The sequence below is a fragment of the Rattus norvegicus genome, chromosome 10, assembly GCF_021556685.1.
Source record: "Rattus norvegicus strain SHRSP/BbbUtx chromosome 10, alternate assembly SHRSP_T2T, whole genome shotgun sequence".
In the NCBI taxonomy this organism is placed as follows: domain Eukaryota; kingdom Metazoa; phylum Chordata; class Mammalia; order Rodentia; family Muridae; genus Rattus; species Rattus norvegicus.
The window spans coordinates 99,777,821-99,795,877 of record NC_141543.1 but is presented as its reverse complement, the minus strand read 5'-3'; the positions used below and the strand labels follow the sequence as shown (position 1 = coordinate 99,795,877).

The following is an 18,057-nucleotide window of genomic DNA, read 5'->3' as shown; positions in this document are numbered from 1 at the left end:
TGATCTTAGAGCATAAGCCATTGGTGTTTTGTTCAGGACATTTTCCCCAGTGCCCATGTGATCGAGACCTTTCCCAACTTTTTCTTCTATTAGTTTGAGTGTTAATTGGTTTGATGTGGAGGTCCTTGATCCACTTGGATTTAAGCTTTGTACAAGGTGATAAGAATGGATTGATTTGCAATCTTCTACATGCTGACCTCCAGTTGAACCAGCACCATTTGTTGAAAGTGCTATCTTCTTTCCATTGCATGGTTTTAGTTTCTTTGTCAAAGATCAAGTGACCACAAGTGTATGGGTTCATTTCTGGGTCTTCAATTCTATTCCACTTATCTACCTGCCTGTCTCTGTACCAATAACAGGAAGTGTTTATCACTATTGCTCTCTAATACTGCTTGAGGTGAGAGATGGTGATTCCCCCAGAAGTTCTTTTATTGTTGAGGATAGTTTTCTTTATCCTGGTTTTTTTGTTATTCCAAATGAATTTGCAAATGGCTCTTTCTAACTCTATCAAGAATTGAGTTGGAAATTTTTGATGGGGATTGTATTGAATCTGCAGATTACTTTTGGCAAAATGGTCATTTTTACTATATTAATCCTGCCAATCCATGAGCATGAGAGGTCTTTGCATCTTCTGAGATCTTCATTTTCTTTCTTCAGAGACTTGAAGTTCTTGTCACTTGCTTGGTTAGAGTCACACGGAGGTTTTTATATTATTTGTGACTATTGTGAAGGGTGTCATTTCCCTAATTTCTTTCTCAGCCTGTTTATCCTTTGAGGAGAGGAAGGCTATTGATTGGTTTTAATTTTATATCCAGCAACTTTGCCGGCAGGAGTAATATAGTAAAGATGGCCATTTTGCCAAAAGTAATCTATAGATCAGGCTTAGTAGTTCTCTGGTGGAAGTTTTGCAGTCATTATTTATACCATATCATCTGCAAATACTGATACTTTGACTTCTTCCTTTACAATCTGTATCCCTTCGACATCCTTTTGTTGTCTGATTTCTCTGGCTAGGACTTCCAGTACTATATTGAATAAGTAGGAAGACAGTAGGCAGCCTTGTCTAGTCCCTGATTTTGGTGGGATTGCTTCAAGTTTCTCTCCATGTGGTTTGATGTTGACTACTGGCTTGCTGTATATTGCTTTTACTATGTTTAGATATGGGCGTTGAATTGCTGATCTTTCTAGGACTTTTATCATGAAGGTTGTTGAATTTTGTCAAATGCTTTCTCTGTATCTAATGAAATGATAATGTGGTTTTTTTTCTTTGAATTTGTTTATATAGTGGATTATGTTGATGGATTTCCATATATTGAACCATCGCTGCATCCCTGGGATTAAGCCTACTTGATCATGATGGATGATCATTTTGGTGTGTTCTTGGAATCAGTTTGCAAGAATTTTATTGAGTATTTTGGGGTTGAATATTCATAAGAGAAATTGATCTGAAGTTCTCTTTCTTTGTTGGGTCTTTGTGTGGTTTAGGTATAAGCATAATTGTGGCTTTATAGAAGGAATTGGCTAGTGCTCTGTCCGTTTCTATTTTGTAGAATGGTTTGGATAGTATTGGTCTGATAGAATTGTGCACTAAACCCATCTATCTGATCCTCTGCTCTTTTGTTGGAAGACTTTTAATAACTGCTTCTATTTCTTTAGGAGTTATGGGGTAGTTTAGATGGTTTATCTGATACTGATTTAACTTTGGTAGCTGGTATTTGTCTAGAAAACTGTCCATTTCGTCCAGATTTTCCAGTTTTGTTGAATATAGTCTTTCGTAGTAGGATCTGATGATTTTTTTGAATTTTCTCAGATTCTGTTGTTGTTTCTCCCTTTTCATTTCTGATACTGTTAATTTGAACATAATCTCTGTGCCCTCTGGTTAGTCTGGATAAGGGTTTATCTATCTTGTTGATTTTCTCAAAGAACCAGATCCTGGTTTTGTTGATTCTTTGTATGGTCCTTTTTGTTTCTACTTGGTTGATTTCAGCCCTGGGTTTGATTATTTCCTGCCTTCTAATCCTTTTGAGTGTATTTGCTTCTTTTTGTTCTCGAGTTTTTAGGAGTGCTGTCAAGCTGCTAATATATGCCCTCTCCTGATTCATTTTGGAGGCACTCAGAGCTATGATATTTTCCTCTTAGCACTGCTTTCATTGTGTCCCATAAGTTTGGGCATGTTGTGCCATCATTTTCAGTAAATTCTAAAAAGTCTTTAATTTCTTTATTTCTTCCTTGATCAAGTTATCATTGAGTAGGGTGTTGTTCAACTTCCATGTATATGTGGGCTTTCTGTTGTTTTTGTTGTTATTGAAGACCAGTCTTAGTCCTTGGTCTAAGGATGCATGGGATTATTTCAATCTTCCTGTATCTGTTGAGGCCTGTTTTGTGCCTGATTATATGGTTAATTTTGGAGAAGGTACCATGAGGTACTGAGAAGAAGGTATATTCTTTTGTTTTAGGATGAAATGTTCTATAAATATCTGTTAAGTCCATTTGGTTCATAAGTTCTGTTAGTCTCTATGTCTCTATTTTAATTTCTGTTTCCATGATCTGCGAATTCATAAGAGTGGGGTGTTGAATTTTCCTACTATTATTGTATGAGGTTCAATGTGTGCTCTGAGCTTTAGTAAGGTTTCTTTTATGAATGTAGGTGCCCTTGTATTTGGAGTATTTAGATATTTAGGATTGAGACTTTCTCTTGGTGGATTTTTCCTTTGATGAATATGAAGTGTCCTTATCTCTTTTGATAACTTTTGGTTAAGTTGATTTTATTCGATATTAGAATGGCTACTCCAGCTTGTTTCTTGGAACCCTTTACTTGGAAAGTCATTTTCCAGCCTTTTATTCTGAGGTAGTGTCTGTCTTTGTCTCTGAGATGTGTTTCCTGTATGCAACAAAATGCTGGGTCCTCTTTATGTATCCAGTTTCTTAGTCTATGTCTTTTTATTGGGAAATTGAGTCCATTGATGTTAAGAAATATTAAGGTTAGTCATTGTTGCTTCCTGTTAATTTTGTTGTTAGAGGTGTCTTGTGTGTCTCTCTTCTTTTGGGTTCATTGGAAGGAGATTACTTTCTTGTTTTTTCTAGGTGTTGTTTCCCTCCTTGTGTTGGAGTTTTTCATCTATTATCCTTTGTAGGGCTGGATTTGTAGAAAGATATTGTGTAAATTTGGTTTTCTCATGGAATATCTTGGTTTCTCTATCTGTGTTAATTGAGAGTTTTGCTGGACATAATAACCTGAACTGGCGTTTTTGTTCTCTTAGGGTCCGTAAGACATCTGCCTAGGATCTTCTGGCTTTCATAGTCTCTGGTGAGAAGTCTGGTGTAATTCTGATGGGTATGCCTTAAATGTTACTTGAACTTTTTCCCTTACTGCTTTTAAAATTATTTTTTTTTGGTTTGTACGTTTGGTGTTTTGACTATTATGTGACAGGAGGAATTTCTTTTCTGGTCCAATCTATTTGGAGTTCTATAGGCTTCTTATGTTTATGGGCATCTCTTTCTTTAGGTTAGGGAAGTTTTCTTCTATAATTTTGTTGAAGATATATACTGGCCTTTATTTAAGTTGGGAGTCTTCACTCTCTTCTATACCTATTATCCTTAGGTTTGATCTTCTCATTGTGTTCTGGATTTCCTGGATGTTTTCGGCTAGGAGCTTTTGGCGTTTTACGTTATCTTTGATGGTTGTGTCGATGTTTTCTATGGTATCCTCTACCCATGAGATTCTCTCTTCTATTGCTTGTATTCTGTTGCTGATGCTTGCACCTATGACTCCTGATCTCTTCCCTTTTATTATCTCCAGGGTTATCTCCCTTTGTGCTTTATTGTTTCTGTTTCCATTTTTAAATCCTGGATGGTTTTGTCTATTTCCTTTACCTGTTTGGTAGTGTTTTCCTGTAATTCTATCAGGGATTTTTGTATTTCCTCTTTAAAGGCTTCTACTTGTTTACTTGTGCTGTCCTGCATTTCTTCAAGGGAGTCATTTATGTCCTTCTTAAATCTTCCATCATCATCATAAAATGTGATTTTAAATCCAAATCTTGCTTTTTTTGGTGTGTTTGGATATACAGTATTTGCTTTGGTGGGAGAACTTGTCTCTGATGATGCCAAGTAGTCTTGGTTTCTGTTGCTTAGGTTCCTGTGCTTGCCTCTCACCATCAGGTTGTCTCTGGTGTTAGCTTGTCTTACTGTCTCTGAAAGTGGCTTGGCCCTCCGGTAGGCCTGTGTGCCAGCACTCCTGTAGGCCTGTGTGCCAGCACTCCTGTAGGCCTGTGTGCCAGCACTCCTGTAGGCCTGTGTGCCAGCACTCCTGTAGGCCTGTGTGCCAGCACTCCTGTAGGCCTGTGTGCCAGCACTCCTGTAGGCCTGTGTGCCAGCACTCCTGTATACCTGTTTCTTTCAGCCGGATCTGGGAACAGAGAGCTCTGCTATCAGGTGTACAGGCACTCCTGGCGACTGGCTTTCAACTCTTGGCTCAGGCAGAAACCAAAGGGCTTTGACTGCTCCTAGGTTCCTGTGCCCAGGGGGCACAGATGGCACTAGGTGATTTCCTCTTGGGTCAGGAATTTGGGCAGAAAGTATTCGTCTCCTTTGGGTTCTCAGGAGTAGCCGCCGCTACTAGGTCCAGCTCTCTCCCCCCTAATTTTTCCTTTCTTAAGCTGCTTTTTCTCAGGTATTTGGTATAAGTGGTATGAAATTAATTAGCCTAAGTTGTGACCATGAAGTGAGGTCACTGTTGTGATAAGCCTGATGGTATAGTTCTTAGGTCTTTGGAACTGGTATACAGGAAGGAAGAGGAAGACTCTAGAGCTGCAGGCTAAAGAAACCCTATAATACCATACACAGAGCTTAGGAAGCTCTTCCAGCTCAAGGTTTGCAAACTAGAATACCAACAAAATGGAGATACTGTATCAAAAGGCATCCTGGCCTCCATCAGAAGCTGAGCTAGATGCCATTCATGTTTTATTCTGGCAAAGAATTTGGCTGCATTCTGCTCATATCCTGAAAATACATGAAGCGTAACTAAAAAGTTATAGACAAATTTGTCAAAGAAAATTATGAGACAGCACAATTAGCTAGGGGTGTGGCATTGTTACTACTTACTATTTTAGTTGGATTTATAAAGAGTGAAAACAGAAAGAAATGTACAATTAGACAAAAAATAGAAAAGAAAAAAGAAAAAGTGTAAATCTAATTAAAATTGAGGACAAAGCAGGTGGGGACAAAATGTGTATTTGTTCAATAGAATAGTGCCAGTAGAGAGAAAGCATAGATTTAGTGCTGGGCCAACAGGAAAGGAGCCATAGTGGTCAAGACTTCACACATCCAGAGCAGCAGAGTTAGGACAATGCAAAGTTATCTAAAATTTCCCACTTGAAAAGACAGTGACTAAACACAGAGAGCTAGCAGGGAATCCAGCTAAACCAGGGTTACCTAGCCAAGTGTTTTTACCAGGTTTAAGCTCAAAAACATACAGATGAAATTCAGCTCTGGACCAAAGGATCCAGGATACATCTCAAGTCAATATGAAGACATGATGTTCTCCACGTGGTGCTGGTTTTGCAACTATGAAGAGTGAGGAGGTAACAAACAAGGCCTTGTGCAGAATTCTAGAAAGTCACCGAGACCAGGCAATGGCCCAAGGGAGAGGTCATCTATGTTACAGGCAACTGAGCTGGAGAAGCAAAGCTAACAAAACCCAAGGAAGAAGCCCATAACTACCCCATTCCCCATATGCCTGACATGGAGCTGAAGGCTTTGTATTTCCCATGATGCCTTTCACTACTACTTTGGTCTGGTCTATTCTCCCTTCCTTCACTCTAGGATGAAAATAGTTTATCCCATGACATTATGTGCTGAAAATATATAACTTTTTCCTTGAAAAGGGCTTATATTTAAGAGACTGCCTTGAGTCTAAAAAGAGACATGGTCTTTGCTCTTTTGAACAGTACTGGAACTATGAGACTATGGAATTGTTTAAGACTTTACTGAATTCATCTTGAATTTTGAGAAGGCCATGATCTCCTAGGTCCCAAGTTTTGGAATGTTTGGTTTGTATATAAAATTCCTTCCATAGACTCAGGTATATGAACATCTACCTCTCAGCTGATAGTACTATTTTGAGAGACTGGAACATTTGGAAGATGGGGCCTCACTGGAGGAAGAAGAGCTTTTGGTGTCAGGTATTGAGGTTTATAACCCAACCCCACTTCTTGTCCTATCTACTTTCTAATCTACAAATAGGAAGCACTCTGTCGCTGTTGAATGCCACTGGAATAGAGATGCACCCCCTAACTTTCTCCACTACTGGAGAGAGTATTCTCTAAAATGATAAGCCAAGACAAAGAATGAAAAAGCCTTTCTCCTATGTTTCTTGTCAAGCATTGATCAGGATGATTTAAAAAAAAAGGTAACTGGGGTTAGGGATGGGGGCAAAATGGTAAGCACCAAGCTCCTGTTATAGACAAATTTGTCAAAGAAAATTATGAGACAGCACAATTAGCCAGGGGTGTGGCATTGTTACTACTTACTGTTTTAGTTGGATTTATAAAGAATGAAAACAGAAAGAAATGTTCAATTAGACAAAAAAATAGAAAAGACTGTGTCTCTGAAAAATGAGCTGGAAAATGATAGAGGGACATATGCAAAATAGGACTCTAGCCTTCATAGGCACATGCAATAGAAATACACCCTTATACACATGTTGCATATACAACACATACCACATGTACAAATGCATGTGCATGCCCACTCTCATAACCACCCCCCACACACAGGATAAATCAAATAATACTTGTCTTAACAGTAAAGTATTTTCTATTTCAGAGATGCTTGCATCCATGATACTGTGGTCTTGGTCTTCTGCCTCTGCCCCTGCTGTCTTCCTTTGTTTAATTTTTGAGCCAGAATCCCTTTCTCTGAGCCAAGGAGACTACTCTGGCGGTGCATACCAGCTACTCTAGAGAGCAAGGCAAGAGGAAGATGAGGTCATGCTGTGCCTGGACTACAGATGTGTGTAAGGCCAGCCTGAGCACCCAGTGCTAGGGTTAGTATGCCCAGCTGATTCTGTCTTTGTTATTCAGTTTGGGGAAGCAGACACATAGGCTTAGTTTTTCAATAACATGTGTAAATGTTCTATTTGTACAAACATCATGCATTTAAAACACACATCATTAGCACAAAAATGTTTAATTATAAAAATATCATGAACTAAAATTCTACATAGCAAAGTTAGTTGAATTTGCTGAGACACCAGGAAAGATACAAATTTAATTCAAAATATTAAAAAATTGGGGCCAAGCTTGGTAGTTCAGAGCTACAACTTAACTACTTGAGAGACTAATACAGAGTAAGCTTAAGGCCAGGCTAGACACTGATCCAGATACTGACTCAAAATAAACATACTTTTTAAGTGGGTGGGACGGTAGCCTAAGAATGGTATAGTACTTCCTTAGCTTTTATGAATCCTTGGCTCATAACACATATAGTGAGTGAATAAATAAATAAACTAATAAATAGACAAATACTGAAAAGTTGGAAAGCAAAATCTGAGAGGCCTACTCAGAGAAGCCTGACAGTCAGTGCCAGGACCACATTACATGCTGTCAACAGCAAACAGAACTAAGTCCAAGAGTTTGCTTGTTTGCTTTGCTGTTCCTTTGTGAATTATGGGCTCTCAGGAGAATTTAGTTTATTTGAAAGAAAAGCTCAGGGTTGGGGATTTAGCTCAGTGGTAGAGCGCTTGCCTAGGAAGCGCAAGGCCCTGGGTTCGGTCCCCAGCTCCGAAAAAAAGAACCAAAAAAAAAAAAAAAAAAAAAGAAAATCTCTATTCTATAGGCATCTGTGTTTTCACTCTGAGGGAGCAAGAGGTCTTTCTGAATCTAAGGAGAGCAAGATGCGCTGGCACTCAGGAGCCCAGGTAGGAGGAGCACAAGCTGGAGGCCAGGTGGGAAACAATGTGATTCTGAATCTAATTAATTAATTAATTAAAAACAGGAACTGAATCAGAAAGCTGAAACAATCAGGATAAAACAAACTATAGTATTTACAGCTGTTATTTCACTTCACATTTCAAGGATGGCGCAAAACCTGTGGGTAAAGACCTGTCACCCCAGCTACTTGAGAAGGCAAGAGAAGAGAGAGATGAGGCCAAGGCCAGGCTGAGTAATACAGTAAGACAGTAAGGTCCTGTCTTAAAATAGCTCCGAAGTTCTTCAGCTACACAAGTCCACACAAACACACTCACAAAAGTCACTAGTAACGATCTAGTAAAAACTATGACATTCAGTCTTAAAATACAGGTAATGTAATAGGTAAGGGGGAACTGGACAAAAATAGTCACGGTTCACAAATAGAGTTCACAGATAATTTTTATATGATTTTACTTCAGCAAATTTCATTAATGACGTACACTATTTTCAAATGCCTAATCCGTGGGTAGAAGGAGATGTGTGGCCTGTCCCAAGCCCCAGAGTGCAGTGACACTGCAGACAACATACATGACACAGCCCTACCTTCTGCACCTCGGCATCATGCTTCTTCTGCAGCTTAAGTTTCTCTTCAGAGAACTTCGCTTCCATCATTTTTGTCTTCATGTCCAACTTGAAGGGAAAGATTTTCAAGATTAGCAGAGCGTCATTTTATAGTGGTGTCCTGCTCTCACATGAAAACCCACACAGGACTTCAGGCTTTAGTATTGCCATGTCAACAAGTCTCTCCCAACGTTTTCTCTTTGCTCACATCTGCTTGCTCATTTCAAAATACTGTTAGCCTATGTGTTGAAATATGACATTTTAAAAGAAAGAATATTCATATAAATGGCAAATTACTGTCTAGCAGTCGGTTCAGTAAAGTGTTTGCTATTCAAGAATGGCTTTGATCCTGAGTCCATGTTATAGCCACAATCAAACCAGGCATGGCAGGACACATCCCAACTCTGGGACAGCAGAAACAGGAGGGTCCAGAGACTGGCTGGACAAAATAAGGAGTGTACTTGGTAGGTTGTCAGCCAATAAAAAGGATTGTTCCTTTCAAATAAGAATGAAAATAAAGCAAACAAATGATTTCTCAAATAAAAACTTTAATATGTCAAATAAAAATCTCAGTAAAACGCCTTACCTATAAAATGGGTCACATGTAAAACAGAGTAGTCAGATATAAGCATTAACTCAGAGGATATGGATCATTTGTTAAGGCCAACAATAAATTTAAATATCTATAAAAATATACAAGCTCTTTGATATACTGTGAAAAGATCAAACTTAGAAGTTATAGACGAAAAAGAAGAAAAATTCCATGTTAAAGATAGAAGATGTATTTAGTATAATAATGGAAGAAATTGTCCAATACTAGAAAAATAGACAAGCATCCAGATAAACAGAGGCAAGCAGAACCAGGAAAGGAAATCCCTCATATTGTGCAATGGCCAAAACACTTACAATTCAGAAAAATACAAAATGCACTGAAAATGGCAAGAGAGAAAGACCAAGTCGCACATACAGGCAGGCCTGAATTTTCAATGCCAATTCTAGGCACTAGAAGGACATGAAAGCATACACTCAAGGTCTGAAAAACACTCCACTGCCTACTCACTGCCTACTTACTGCCTACTCAACAGAACTGTCACAGTATTAGGAGAAGGAAAATCTTTCTGAGACAAAAGTAGGCTAAATCAATATCTGACCAATATATGGCCAACGCTGCAGTTGATACTGGAAGGAAGACTCTGAATAGAAAAGAATGTCAAACACATTACAGAAGCTACAGGGCAAAGGGGGGTTCCAAGATAAGTATTTACCAAATGAGGCCTTAAAAACCATCAGACACTACAAAATTAACAACAAAATGACAAGAATAACAATTCGGAATGTCAGTGACTAGACTCTCCAATCAACAGAGACACAACAACTGACTAGACTCTCCAATCAACAGACACACAACAAATGACTGGGGTAGAAAGAAAGCACAGGCCCTCTTTTTGTTTTTTGAGAGACATGCCTTACCAAGACAGACAGGAACCGGATACAGATCTCTCCCGAGAGACACATCCAGAGCATGTCAAATACAGAGGCAAATGCTAGTAGCAAACCATTGAACTGAGAACTGGGCCCCCGTTGGAGGAGTTAGAGAAAGGACTGAAAGAGTTGAAGGAGCTTGCAACCCCATAAGAACAACAATGCCAACCAACCAGAGTTTCCAAGGACTAAACCACTACCCAAAGACTATACATGGACTGACCCAGGGTTCCAACTGCATACGTAGCAGAGAATAGCCTTGTTGGGGCACCAGTGGAAGGGGAAGCCCTTGGTCCTGCCAAGGTTGGACCCCCAGTGTAGGAGATTGTTGGGGGGGCAGTAAGGGTGGGTGGGGAGGGGAACGGTCTTATAGAAGGGGAGGGGAAGGGGTTAGGGGGCTGATGGACAGGAAATGGGGAAGGGAATAGCACTTGAAATGTAAATAAATACCCAATTTAATAAAAAGGGGGGGGGAGAATGGGCAAAGGTATTTCAAGCCACTAGTACCAGGAGACAAGTGGGGTTAAGTACTCTGATACCTGAGAAAACAGACTTCAAAGCAACACTACTCAGGAGAGACAATGGTCTGTTCATACTGATTAAGAAAACAATCCACCAAGAGAACAATACAGTTCTAAGTATACTACACTTGACACAGGTGACACAATTCCATACAGCAAATACTAAGAGATTGACTAACATCAACAAAGTAATAGTAAGTGACTTAATACTCCATTCTCACCAACACACAAGCCATCTGGGCAGGAAACAAACAAACATCAAAGATGAATGTCAGCAAAGATAAAAGGAACTAAGAGGCTTCTACGGACAACTCCACCTGAGCACTACAGAACATGCATTCTTCCCGCCAGTCCACATGTTCTAGGACACAAAGCTAGTCCCACTCCCCCATCACCCACCCCAAAAGAAGAAAATTGAAATAATTTTCTATATTCTATCTGACCATAGAATAAAACTAGACATCAACAGCAAAAGAAAGCACAGAAAATACACAAACTCAAGTAAACTTTATGATACTGAATAATGATGGTATCATTGAAGAAATCAAAGGAATTTACACTTTTCCAGAACTGAATGAGGATGAACATACGGCATTCCAAAACCTATGAGATACAATGGAGGCGGTTCTTCAAACTCTAAATGTTCACAGACAAAATCAGGAGGACCTCAAACCATCAACAATGACATACCTCAAGGCATGTGAAAAACAAGATCAAATAAGACCCAAAACAAGTAAACAATTAAGATGACAGCATAAATCAAAGAAATAGAAACAAATAACAAAAAAATGAAGTTACTGCTTTGAAAAGCAAAATTGACAAACCTTTCACCAAATCAATAAAAGCTAGAGAGAAAACACTCAAAACTCTTAAGACTTGAGATAAAAGGCAGATTACAATAGATAGCAATGGAATACAGAAAATCCTGAGAATTTCCTCTCCCAAAACCATCCAGTAGAAAAAAGACAGCATTTCCAAAAAAAAATGGTGCTGGTTGAACTAGAGGTCAGCATGTAGAAAAATGTAAATCGACCCATTCTTAACACCTTGCACAAAGCTCAAGGCCAAGTAGAACTTGGACCTCCACATAAAACCAGATTCACTCAAACTAATAGAAGAGAAAGTAGAGAAGAGCCTCAAACACATGGGCACATGGGAAATTCCCTGAACAGAACACCAATGGCTTATGCTCTAAGATCAAGAATAGACAAATAGGACCGCATAAAAATGTAAAGCTTCTGTAAGGTAAAGAACACTGTCATTAGGACAAAACGGCAACCAACAGACTGGGAAGAGATCTTTACCAGTCCTATATCCAATAGAGGGCTAATATCCAATATATACAAAAAACTCACGAAGTGAGATTTCAGAGAATCAAATAACCCTTTTTAAAAAAATGCGATATAGAGCTAAACAAAGAATTCTCAACTGAGGAATACAGAATGGCTGTGAAACAACTAAAGAAATGTATAACATCCTCAGTCATCAAGGAAATGCAAATCAAAACAACCCTGAGATTCCACCTCACACCAGTCAGAATGGCTAAGGTTAAAAACTCAGGTGACAACAGATGCTGACGAGGATGTGGAGAAAGAGGAACACTCCTCCATTGTTGGTGGGATTGCAAGCTCGTACAAACACTCTGGAAATCAGTCTGGAGGTTCCTCAGAAATACTGGACCTGAGGACTCAGCTATACCTCTCCTGGGCATATACCCAAAAGATGCTCCAACATATAAGAAGGACACATGCTCTACTATGTTCATAACAGACTTACTTATAATAGCCAGAAGCTAGAAAGAACCCAGATGTCCTTTAACAGAGGAATGGATACAGAAAATGTGGTACCTCTACACAATGGAATACTACTCAGCTATCAAAAACAATGACTTTATGAAATTCATAGGCAAATGAACAAAAGTTGAAAATATCATCTTGTATGAGGTAACCCAGTCACACAAAAACACACATGGTAAGCACTCACCGATAAGTGGATATTAGCCCAAAAGCTTGGAATGCCCAAGATACAATTCAGAAACCACATGAAGCTCAAAAAGGAGGAAGACCAAAGTGTAAATGCTTGAGATCTTCTGAGAAGGGGGAATAAAAATACTCACAGGAAGAAATATGGAAGGAGATAAAATGTGGAGCAGAGTCTGAAAGCCATCCAGAGACTGCCCCACCTGGGGATCCATCCCATATATAGACACCAAACCCAGACAATATTGTGGATGCCACAGGTGCATGCTGACATGAGCCTGATATAGCTGTCTCCTGAGAGGTTCTGCCAGAGCATGACAAATCAGGGGTGGATGCTCGCAGCCAACCACTGAAAAAGAATAGGGTTCCCAATGGAGGAGTTAGAGAAAGGACTAAAGTAGTTGAAGGGGTTTGCAACCCCATAAGAACAACAATATCAACCAACCAGACCCTCCAGAGCTCCCAAGGAGTAAACCACCAACCCAAGAGAACACAGGGATGGACCTATTGCTCCATCTGGATATGTAGCAGAGGATGGCCTTGGCAGGCATCAGTGGGAAGAGAGACCCTTGGTCCTGTCAAGGCTCAATGCCCCAGTGTAGGGGAATGTCTGGGCAGGAAGGTGGGAGGGAATTGGTGAGTGGGTGAGAGAGCACCTTCATAGAAGCAAGGGGTGGGGATGGTTTAGGGGGATTCCGGAGGGGAAGCGGGAAAGTGGATGACATTTAAAATGTAAACTGAAAAAGCCTAATAAAAGAAAAAAAACAAAATTGGAAATATAAAAGGATGAAATTATAAACATAGCAAACTTAAAACAAACTAACAAAAAGAAAAAACAAAAAATGTAAATAAATCCATACCAAGAAATATGATTAAAGTTAGTAGTAAAAGCTTGCATATGCACTGGAGCTCAGGAACTCTCTCTATTCCTGAAACTCCTTTGCATAGTAAGCCACATCTTTTCTTCCCCATTCCCTCTATCCTTGCCCACCCCCCCCTCACCCTCTGACTGTACTAACCTCTATGCCCACTGGCCTAGCTCAAGGTCGGTGGCCTTTGAGACTGTCCTTTAGACAGCCACCTCTGACTGGTGACACCTTCCTTCCTCCACCATCCTTCCCTCTGCCCACTGCCGTCTCTGTACCCACAGCCCTGGCTCCAAGGCCTGGAGCCATCTTTCCCTAGACCAACTAAACAGCTCCCCTGCCAGCTTTGCCAGGTTTCACTCCTGTCACGGATCAGCTGCACTAGCCTAATCTAAGGAAAGCAGATACCACGTAAGACACAACCAAAGAAATAAGTCCACATGCTCAGGTCAAATCACTGAAATAAAGCCCACGTGAGTGGCCAAGATAAACATCCCTCATCAAACCCACTAGTCCTATAGAAATGTTCTCTAATGAGAAACACATAGATGAACACCAGGACACAAAATTTCAAAGAAAATCATAAGGATTATTAAGGAATGTAAAGAAGACACAAGCAAACATTTCACTGAACTCCAGGAGGATAACAATAAACACTTGAGTGATTTCCAAGATTATACAAATACATAGATTGCTGAATGAAATGACAAAGATAATTCAGAATTTGAAAAATAAATTCAATAGAGATAGAAACACTGACTATAACGCAAGCTGAAATGTAGGTTGAATTGAAAAAACTCAATATTCCAATAGCAAACTTATGAGAAGCCTTACAATAGAATGCATCAAACCAGAAAGAAGAATCCTGGGACTCAAAGATAAAGAGGGATGCAGATTGGAAAGGAAGAAGTCAAAATGTCCCTACGTACAGAAGATATGATAGTATATTTAAGTAATCCCAAAAGTTCCACCAGAGAACTACTAAACCTAATAAACACCTTCAGCAAAGTGGCTGGGTATAAAATTAACTCAAATAAATCAGTAGCCTTCCTCTACACAAAAGAGAAACAAGCTGAGAAAAAAATTAGGGAAATGACACCTTCATAATAGTCCCAAACAATATAAAGTACCTCGGTGTGATTTTAACCAAGCAAGTGAAAGATCTGTATGATAAGAACTTCAAGTCTCTGAAGAAAGAAATTGAAGAAGACCTCAGAAGATGGAAAGATCTCCCATGCTCATGGATTGGCAGGATTAATATTGTAAAAATGGCCATTTTACACAGATTCAATGCAATCCCCATCAAAATTCCAATCCAATTCTTCAAAGAGTTAGACAGAACAATTTGCAAATTCATCTGGAATAACAAAAAACCCAGGATAGAAAAACTATCCTCAACAATAAAAGGACTTCCGGAGGAATCACTATCCCTGAACTCAAGCAGTATTACAGAGCAATAGTGATAAAATCTGCATGGTATTGGTACAGAGACAGGCAGATAGATCAGAAGAATAGAATTGAAGACCCAGAAATGAACCCACACACCTGTAGTTACTTGATCTTTGACAAAGGAGCCAAAACCATCCAATGGAAAAAATATAACATTTTCAGCAAATGGTGCTGGTTCAACTAAAGGTCAGCATGTAGAAGAATGCAGACCGATCCATTCTTATCACCCTGTGCAAAGCTTAAGTCCAAGTGGATCAAGGACCTCCACATCAAACCAAATACACTCAAACTAATAGAAGAAAAAGTGGGGGAAGAGTCTCGAACCCATGGGCACTGGAGAAAATTTCCTGAACAAAACACTAATGGCTTATGCTCTAAGATCAAGAATCGACAAATGGAGTCTCATAAAACTGCAAAGCTTCTGTAAGGCAAAGGACACTGTGGTTAGGACAAAACGGCAACCAACAGATTGGGAAAAGATCTTTACCAATTGTACAACTGATAGAGGGCTTATATCCAAAATATACAAAGAACTTACGAAGTTAAACTGCAGGGAGACAAACAACACTATTAAAAAATGGGGTTGAGAGCTAAACAAAGAATTCACAGCTGAGGAATCCTGAATGGCTGAGAAACACCTAAAGAAATGTTCAACATCTTTAGTCATCAGGGAAATGCAAATCAAAACAATCCTGAGATTCCACCTCACACCAGCCACAATGGCTGAGATCAAAAACTCCAGTGACAGCAGATGTTGGCGAGGATGTGGAGAAAGAGGAACACTCCTCCATTGTTGGTGGGATTGCAAGCTCGTACAAACACTCTGGAAATCAGTCTGGAGGTTCCTCAGAAAAACTGGACCTGAGGACCCAGCTAAACCTCTCCTGGGCATATACCCAAAAGATGCTCCAACATATAACAAAGACACATGCTCCACTATGTTCATAGCAGCCTTATTTATAATAGCCAGAAGCTAGAAAGAACTCAGATGTCCTTCAACAGAGGAATGAATACAGAAAATGTGGTACATCTATACAATGGAATACTACTCAGCTATCAAAAACAATGACTTTATGAAATTCATAGGTAAATGGATGGAACTGGAAAATATCATCCTGAGTGAGGTAACCCAATCACAGAAAAACACACATGGTATGCACTCATTGATAAGTGGCTATTAGCCCAAATGCTCAAATTACCCTAGATGCACAGAACACATGAAACTCAAGAAGGAAGACCAAAATGTGAATGCTTCACTCCTTCTTCAAAAGGGGCACAAGAATACCCTTGGGAGGGGATAGGGAAGCAAAGTTTAGAAGAGGCTGAAGGAACACCCATTCAGAGCCTGCCTCATATGTGGCCCATACACATACAGCCACCAAACTAGATAAGATGGATGAAGCAAAGAAGTGCAGGCTGACAGGAACCGGATGTAGATCTCTCCTGAGAGACACAGCCAGAATACGGCAAATACATAGGTGAATGCCGTCATTAAACCACTGAACTGAGAATAGGACCTCCGTTGAAGGAATCAGAGAAAGGACTGAAAGACCTGAAGGGCCTTGAGACCCCATATGAACAACAATGCCAACCAACCAGAGCTTCCAGGAACTAAGCCACTACCCAAAGACTATACATGGACTGACTCTGGGCTCCAACTTCATAGTTAGCAATGAATAGCCTAGTAAGATCACCAGTGGAAGGGGAAGCCCTTGGTCCTGCTAAGACTGAACCCCCAGTGAATGGGATTGCTGGGGGGAGGGTGGTAATGGGGGGAGGTTGGGGAGGGGAACACCCATATATAAGGGGAGGGGCTAGAGGGATGTTGGTCTGGAAACCAGGAAAGGGAATAACATTTGAAATGTAAATAAGAAATACCCAATTTAATAAAAATGGGGAAAAAAGAATGAACATTGAGCATCCAAAAAAAAAAAAAAAGAAACCAAACAAAGATAAAGTGGAAAATCTAAACAAAATAAGCAAAAAATATGAAAAAAATTAAAGAAAGGAACATTCAGAACACCTTCAAAATACCAAATATTTGAATTATAGACATGGACAAGGGAGAAGAATCAGGTATGGCATGGACCCATAGCAGCAGCAAATGCTGCTAACCACTGAGCCATGTCTCCAGCCCAGGAAAAATATTTTTAAAAGAGAACAAATAGGTTCTCTTTTAGCTGGGAAAGGGGAAAAATTTTTAAAAAGTAAATAAAAATTACAAATGATATTCCAATAATTAATTAGAGGAACAAATAATTAGATAAGGTTAATGCTGCCATGCTCCTGCCTTGATGATAATGAACTGAATCTCTGAACCTATAAGACAGCCCCAATTAAATGTTGTCCTTATAAGACCTGCCTTGGTCATGGTGTCTGCTCACAAAAGTAAAACCCTAACTAAGACACTTGTTTTTGTGACTTAACATTAACATTAACATTAACATTAACATTAACAGTAGCAACAACTGGAGCAGCAACAATACCACTACCAGCCACAAAAAAAAATAGAAAAATTGTAGAAGAAAAATAACTGGTTCATTACACATTATAAGCAAAGTATAGTCCTAGAGATCTGCATGCAAAATTTCATTCAATCCCAACAACAATCTCCCAAAGTAGGTGCTTTATTATCTCAACCCTACAGAACACAACTAGATCACAAAGAGCAGTAGCTCAGGGTTTCACGACTGGAAGGTAGAAAGTCTAGATTCACTCACACTCACAGGTTTGTGTACAGCTGATAAGTTTACTTGGTATGAAATGGCTCTTAGAAGATGGTTCATCTATTCTAAATAACTCAACATATAAACAGAACTCAAAGGAGGACAAGAAGATACATTCTCCAAATAAATAACCTTGTGGTCTAAAATTTCTCTGGGAGGAAACCTGGCCAACTGGAGAGAGAATGAGACTGGGCCGAAATACATACTCATCGTCCAAGCATGCCTGCCCTGCCCTGCCTGCTGTTGGAAGAGGCCTTTTATTTAACTGACATTTAATTGACTTTATGGAATCTCAACTGAATGTTTCATAGAAAAATCTGCTGTTTAAATGTTTGAGCTTTCACAATATTCCTTATTTTTAACTAATGAAACTTTCTGTGAGTATTCTATATTTTCTGCTTTAATTCTTTACTCCTTTCATAATGTATTTTTAACTCTACTAAAATAGCACTTTCAAGATCACGACAGTAGAGAGACATTTGTCAAGGTCCCAGAGACCAGCTAGA

At 39.4% G+C, this 18,057-nt stretch overlaps 1 protein-coding gene across 5 annotated transcripts in view; it reads right to left on the bottom strand.

Annotated features, from left to right (window-relative positions):
* Cep112 (centrosomal protein 112) overlaps positions 1-18,057 on the bottom strand; it is a 467,011-nt gene that overhangs the window by 349,167 nt on the left and 99,787 nt on the right. For all 5 annotated transcript variants that reach the window (NM_001105849.1, XM_087570857.1, XM_087570858.1 and 2 more), the window contains exon 9: positions 8,511-8,597. In NM_001105849.1, the coding sequence (NP_001099319.1) occupies positions 8,511-8,597 (87 nt within the window). The remainder of the gene's footprint in view (positions 1-8,510; positions 8,598-18,057) is intronic.